The sequence below is a fragment of the Ascaphus truei genome, chromosome 1, assembly GCF_040206685.1.
Source record: "Ascaphus truei isolate aAscTru1 chromosome 1, aAscTru1.hap1, whole genome shotgun sequence".
NCBI classification, from domain to species: domain Eukaryota; kingdom Metazoa; phylum Chordata; class Amphibia; order Anura; family Ascaphidae; genus Ascaphus; species Ascaphus truei.
In genome coordinates this window covers 419,416,674-419,423,995 of record NC_134483.1, presented here as the reverse complement: position 1 = coordinate 419,423,995, position 7,322 = coordinate 419,416,674, and the positions used below count along the sequence as shown (strand labels likewise).

General features: G+C 39.7%; 1 protein-coding gene across 3 annotated transcripts in view; it reads right to left on the bottom strand.

The window, feature by feature from the left end:
- Positions 1 to 1,298: 1,298 nt before the first annotated feature.
- ELF2 (E74 like ETS transcription factor 2) overlaps positions 1,299 to 7,322 on the bottom strand; it is an 83,220-nt gene continuing 77,196 nt past the window's right edge. For all 3 annotated transcript variants that reach the window (XM_075615190.1, XM_075615199.1, XM_075615208.1), the window contains 2 exons: positions 3,209 to 3,541; positions 1,299 to 2,190 (listed from right to left, as the gene is read on the bottom strand). In XM_075615190.1, the coding sequence (XP_075471305.1) occupies positions 1,566 to 2,190; positions 3,209 to 3,541 (958 nt within the window). In that variant the 3' untranslated portion in view covers positions 1,299 to 1,565. The remainder of the gene's footprint in view (positions 2,191 to 3,208; positions 3,542 to 7,322) is intronic.

Genomic DNA, 7,322 nt, shown 5'->3' with positions numbered 1-7,322 from the left:
CAACGGTTTTAGAGCATAAATATTTTTTAAATTAAGCTAAAATAACTTTTGACCAATGATAAGCACTATTAGAATTTCTAGGATTCAGGACCAGTATCGCTACTATTTAAGGCACATTGACCACTTAATCAACCCCCCCCAGAATTGTTTTTTTTTTTTTTGCCAGCATACAAAGCAATCCTGGACACAAAAGCAAAATATGGCAAAGCATGGGGAAGCTTCATGTTAAAACAGCCCTCTCCCAGACAATGCAGGAGAGAGAAGACAAGGACGGGACACAGACACGCAAATTTCTTTTTCTATATTGCAGTAAAATCTACTCGAATACACTTTGAAACAAGAGTACAACAAAATAGAATATACTTCAAATGTTGAATATACAAACTATTGTAGTTCATTCTGAACACTGGTACTTTTATCCCTCCCCCCTCCCTCCCAACTGCCCCCCCTCATAACTTCAACTAAAAAAATAGCAGGCTTTAAACTCATTTACCCAAAAAAAAAAATGGACTCATGCTTAGCGTGACCTTTCCAATGGATAGCAGAAACTGAAATGTATGCACGGATTCTGTGTGACAAAAGCATGTTACAGGCCGACCTGTCCGCCGCCAACATGCCCACCAGGCCAACACGGGTCAGAGCCTTCCAGCCACATACAGATAAAAAAGGACATTTCGGACTTTAAACTACCATATAAAATATGTTACATGTAATTCTATACCAATACTGTGCTAGGTACAAGGTTTTTTTTTTTGTTTTTTTTTCCTCCCATATTTTCTTTTTTTTTAATATATTTATATATAAAAAAAATTGCTTTACACAAACAAGCTGTTGGCTTATCTCAAGAAACATAAAACTGAAAATCAGTCTAAGGCTTCCATATGAAATCTGCTCATGATGCCCCTAAATCTCTTTTGCACTCGTTTCAAAAACTCAGTGGGTGTCGGTCTTCTCTTTTTCTGTGCGTGCTCTTTTTGCTCTTTTTATAATTCACATTCAGAAAGAACTATTTTGCAGAATTTTCACATAGCACCGGTTGAGTGAGGGCTGCTTGCGCACAGTGGTATATATGATGCTGGTAGGCATAACAATAACACACAAAAAAAAAAAATATGTATAATTGCAGTTTTGACCTGGTCTTCTACTTTCTATTTCGGGATAACAAACAGCCGCTCACAAACGTAATTTTAGTGTTCCCCGTCCTACTTAGTGTAACCTAAATATATATTTTTTAAAATGAACGCTTTGGTCCCTTTCAGTTTTCATATTTCCTTTGAAGTCAAATTCATTTTTTAAAAAAAAATTTGAATAAGAGGCAATATTCCATCAGCACGTGAACATGTTGACAGAAGTCCCACTGAAAACATGGGACAGATCATTCATTTCCAGTAATGTCTCTTGCATTTTCACTCCATGTGTTTACATTGTCTGCTTTGTTTGTTTTGAAGTCTCCGTGGACTTCATCACTCGCCCCTTCAACAGTCACATTTTTCCTTTATATAGATTTTTTTAATGTCAGTTTGACCAATGGCCCCGAAAGGTTGATGACATCACGAGAGCTCCATTCATTTCTCACACACCATTGTCCCTTCTGTTTTGACAGTCATTGGGAGGGTAATACCAGAAGGGGTGCTTACTACGACAACGTGGGTGACCGTTTTCCCCCCCTCTGCCTGCTTGTCCTCTTGCACCAGCTGATATGTTTTCACCTCGCTGTCATGTCTGCCCATCAGCATGTCCGATTTCACTTCCGGCCCTTTGATGAGGGCACTGATGACTCTGGGAGGAGTGTGGCACCTGGCTTGCTGTGCGGGCATTGCTAGTCTCATGACTGGGGTCCCGTGAGCTATGGACACAGGGGTAAGTGCTCTTACAGTCAGTGGGCCTCCCATCAGGTTTAAGCCTCCAGACCCACCAAGGCTGGACTTTGTCTGCAGCTGACACTGAGCGAACTGGGAGGTTGGTATGGTGATGATTTTGGCTGGCTGCACCGTGAACTTGTCACCGCTGTCAGACCCCGGCAACATACTGGGGATTGTTTGGATAACGACCTTGGGGGCCGATGCACTTGTGGGGCTGCTGCTGGCTATCAGTGGAGATCCCGGGCTCATGGACTGGACGGCCAAGGTGGATATTTTCTGGCCCAAAGAAGTCATCATGACAGGCACTTGCATTGCCACACGGACAGTCCTGTCATGAGAGAAGGGAAGGACAGATGAGTATTAACACTTGTAGGCTTACTACCACTTCAAAATGCCACATAGGCAAGGAGGATGGAAAGGGTGAAATCAAACCACTTTATTTTGGATTTGTAGAATTAGAAAGACAAAAACAAATATTGCCCTTTCATTTACTTCCCATCAAACTAGATTTGGGAGAGATTATGCAATTTGCTGCTGGAGTAACTTGCAACGTGTTTTGTGACATTTAAGGTATTCAAGACTTAATATATTTATGTTGAAATCATTGAAAATTTCATATAAATGTAGCCAACAATTTACTTTAAAACATTATAATGTTATTCCTTCCATCGCTTTACATGTGTTGGGCACAAGGAATGCATTTCATACCCAATGTAAGGTGCTGTCCTTCTAAGCAACATATACTAAAATAAGTGAATGATGGAAACGCAATTGCAGCAGCTGCTCTGTAAACCTCAGTGTTTATGTTCTCATCTAGGGTGCGCTAGAAAACCTTAGCAAATGTAGGCAATCGAGTCATCAATTGTTAGAAAAATATTTCACATTGAGGCAGGTCCTTTCCTTCTTTCAATCAACCATTCACACTAAATCAGAAGACATGGCCTAAAGAAGCAACGCTCTGCTGCCCTAAATCGTAAACGGAGAAGGATTTACCACCCTATGTGCAGTGCTGTAAAACCGGTCATATAAACTATATATACAAACATTTCATTAATAAAATCCCAACCGTAATTCTTTGTTTTGAGTGTGTCGTGTCTCCTATTTTGAACATTTCAAAGCCACTATGTGCATACACTACCAGATGTTAAACATATGTACACACACACCACTTCATAAACTTTGACCGACAATGTACAATATATGCCAAGAGAATTATGGGCCTGTCCCAAATCCCCTTACTCAACCTCATCCCTCATGTCCGTTACACTTCCCATCTCCTCCCATCCCTTCCCACTGCCCGCCCCCCATGTTGCAATGCAAACAGTGAAAGTAGGTAAGAAGCTGACCTCTGTGATACTGTAGTTGGCATGGTGCTGGTGGGCGAGTGAGGCGATGTATTGTTTCCAGACAGGCCCAGGCTGACCAATCTGGGTTTCCTAGCCGAGCTCTGCAGGATCGGGCTCTTCTCAGCACGGGCTGGCATTGCTATTTTTAAGATGCCCTCGGTGGGGATGGAGACGCGCTCAAAGGACTTGTCATCGGCAGGGGACACCAGCTCCTCATTGCATTGCTCCCCTTTATCGTCCTCTATGACCACAATGTTCTTGGGCATCTCCTTGAACTGGTAAACTAGCCGCTGCCCCTCTACTTTTGCAAGGATCCCCCTCTGATAGTAGTACCTGCAGAGATAAAGCAATGTCAATCCATCAATGTTTTTCTAATACGCTGATTACCCAACACTTAAAGCCTGTGGAAGGGGGCAAATCAGTGTGCAGTAACTCCACCACCATTGCATGCAAAATGTTTTTATAAAACACATACATAATTACTATATTCATCTATAAAAAAAAAAAAAAAAAAACATTACGTGGGGCCTTCAAAACATTGAGCACATCCTATTCTCTTTCCAAATAAAAACCTGTCTTGTGTTTTACAATGACACCAGGTAGAAAAAGATATAGGCTTTTCACTACTTTACAAAGGGTTGCAAGATTGTCTCCAGCAAAAATTCAATGGAAAGTGCAACAATGATTGGCCATCTGTTGAGTATAATTTTGTGGCAAACTGGAGTTTCCTTGGACCGCACGAATAGTGCCGGCGACGCATGACGTCCCCACCAGCAAAAGTTGAATTTCGCTTTGCAGCGACGTTGCTAGCGACCTGGCCATTGATTGGTTCAGAGGCTGTCACATGTGGCGACAGCCTCAGAAAAATCAAATTTGACCGGCTACCAAATTTTTGGTCGCGACGTCGCTCCCGTCGCGCTTACTATAAGCACTTGCGACGGCGACAATGCATTTGGTTTGGAGCGACGTCTCATCGCAAGCCACTATAAGCGCAGTCTTATCGGTGACATTTTTTATTACGTTTTCCATAACAAAACATACATTTCAACAAGTAAAATACCAGTTTACAGTGATTGCAATATTCCTTTACATTCAACAGTACATTAAACCAGTAAATAATATATTAAAATTACATATACCTTAGACAATGACAAACAAAAACCCCAAATTAAATTTGAAAATCGATGAGTCAGTTCTATCTGCATTGCATCATGGGTTTGTATTTCCCTCTGTACCTCTTCCCCCGGATGTCTGTATACTTGTAACTTATGTTAAAAGCACAACATGCCCTGTGTTTCAGTTTTAGTTGCAGCTCTCTCCATGTTTCTGATATGATAAGTTTTCTCGTAATATTTACTGGTTTAGATAGAACGTCTAATTCTGTTATTTCCTTGAAATCTTTGTTCCAGGCCTCAAAATCCTTTTGCAAAATCCTCTCATGATTTTTGTCAATTGCTGTATCTGTCCTCTCTGGCAAGACTAAAGAAATTATCAAATATATTATTTGACAATACTTCCTTTTTATAGTTCTCCAGTGATTTACAATAATTTGTCACCTGTGCATACGAATATCCATGTGAACTAGGTATCTCCCACTTTTCCTTTAATTCCTTAAAGGTAAGGAGCATCTCCTTGTCTTTCTTTATCAAATGTCCTTTCCTTCCCACAACTGAAAGGATGCCTGATTTTGGCCTGGGAGGAAGTTTGCGTTCCCTTAATAGGTAGAAATTCAGAGATTGTGACTGATAATCCTATATTACTTTGTCTTCGATGCTGGGTAAGTGTCTCTTATCAATGTATTATCTTTGGCAACGATCCCAACTTTGTATGTAGTATACCTCTCAGATTCATAGGCCATACATCTAAATTTGATTGGAAACTTTTCTCCAATATCCTATCGCCCGCATGTCTTATAATACATGTTAAATTGTATTTTCTGAGATCGGGGAAACTCAGTTCCTCCGATTCTCTGCATACAGTAGTTGTAGTAATTTTTTTTAATGCTTCTCTGGGTCGTCCTCTCCAAAAAAACCTACTAAATGCTCTATTCAATTCTTTGGTGTCTGTATGTTTTATTAGTCATGGTAACATTTGTAAAGGGTAGAGAATTCTGCAACGTTGACCATTTTTATTAGTTGGCTTCTCCCTGACAGGTTCAGAGTGAGGTTCTGCCACCCTTCCAGTTCCTTAATTACCTTCCGAAAAATACATATAATTCTACCAGATCCTCTGCAATATTAATACCAAGATATTTGATAGATTTCCTTGTCCCTTTAAAGGGTAACTTCTCATCTCATGTTACATTATTCTTATTTGTGAGGATTAATATTTCTGTTTTTGTAACATTAACTTTGAACCTATAGAACTTAAATTCCCAAATATCTTTAAAAATGTTGGGCAACACCTCCTCCGGATTAGACACTAGGAGCAGCAAATCGTCCGCAAACAGTGCTAATTTTGCCTCATACTTCCCCTATGTCGATTCCCTTGAAACTTTCCATATGTCTCAACTATTCGGCCAAAGGCTTGATCGCTAAACTAAAGAGCAAAGGTGACAGAGGGCACCCCTGTCTCGTGCTTCTGTATAATTTTAACTCGGGAGATAGTAACTAACCCCGCTGCCTTTATTTTAGCTTTTGGGTCCATGTACCGATATATTGATTGTATTGTCCTAAGGAAAGGTCCCTCAATTCCCACTTTTTGCAGTACCTGAAACATACTTTCAGCTTACATTATTGAACGCCTTTTCTGCGCCTATTGATATATTATTTTTGTTATTTTCTAGATTAGATTTGGTCCAGTTTATGGCAGGTATAACTTTTCTAATATGCTTTACGGGATGTCTCCCCTTTACAAATCCTGATTGATCTGGGTGGATACATTTTGGTAGGATGGATGTTAGCCGCTCTGCTAAAATTTGAGAGGATCTTGGCATCTTGATACAATAATGAAATTGGCCTATACTAATCTGTATTTGGTGAGTTTCTCCCTTCCTTGTGAAGAACCCTTATGAAAGCCATCTAACCCATTTCAAGTATTCTTCCGTTTTTAATATACAGTTGAATGCTTCCTTAAGTGGTAGACCTATTTGCACACTTAAGATTTTATAGAATTCTGCCCCAAAAATATTGGGCCTTGGTGCTTTGCCATTTTTAAAGTTTTTAATCGACTTATTTCGTCTTTTTGGAAATGGGCTCTTTTAATCTTTGTTGATCTTACTTTGTTAATTTAGGCAAATGTAATTTTCCCATGAAATCCCCCATTACCTCTGCATTTTCCTCACTCTACATATAATTTTTGATGGTATTCTTTGAAACTTTTAAGATATTTCTTTGGGTTCAGTTGAGATATCCCCATTAGCTTTCTGTATTTTTGTAATATATGTTTAGATGTATAGTTCCTGACAAAATTCCCCCATTAGTATGCCAGCATTATTCCCATATTTATATAGATTGAAGTCTCTATATTGCATTTTTTTTAACTTCCTTGTTCTGCAGCCATATCTCGCATGTCCTTTTTTTTTTTTTAACATTTTTGTGGCTTAAGATGGTTTTAGTTTAAAACTCCTGTATGCTTTGCTGAACTCGTCACTAGCTTTCCTGAATTCCGTGTCTATTTCCTTTCTATTTTTTAATTTGAAAATGGCCATTCCATCTCCTTATAGCACCGCCTTTGCAGTTTCCCAATACAGACAGTCCTCGCTATCCAACGTTTCACTTTACAACGAATGGCATATCCAACGCAACCCTATGGGCCGTTATTCGATGCCGGAATGCGTTATCGAACTCTCACCGCCAGTGATTAACATGGGACTCACTTTACAACGGTTTCACTATCCAACACTACTTTCAGAATGGATTCCATTGGATAACCGAGGACTGCCTGTACAATTTTCGTTTTGGTGTGGATTGTTATTGTCCTTGAATTGGTAAAAATGTATTTAGTAGGAAAGCTTTAAACTCCTCATTGTGATATGCGTGTGAATGAAACCGGCACAATGGAGTTTTTGTAGTGAAGTTTCACTTCTCTTTTACATTAAAAAGTGCATTAGCGCCAACGCTATCAACCAGAGGTGCATTAATATAACCATGGCCATTGCGAAGGCCGACTGCAA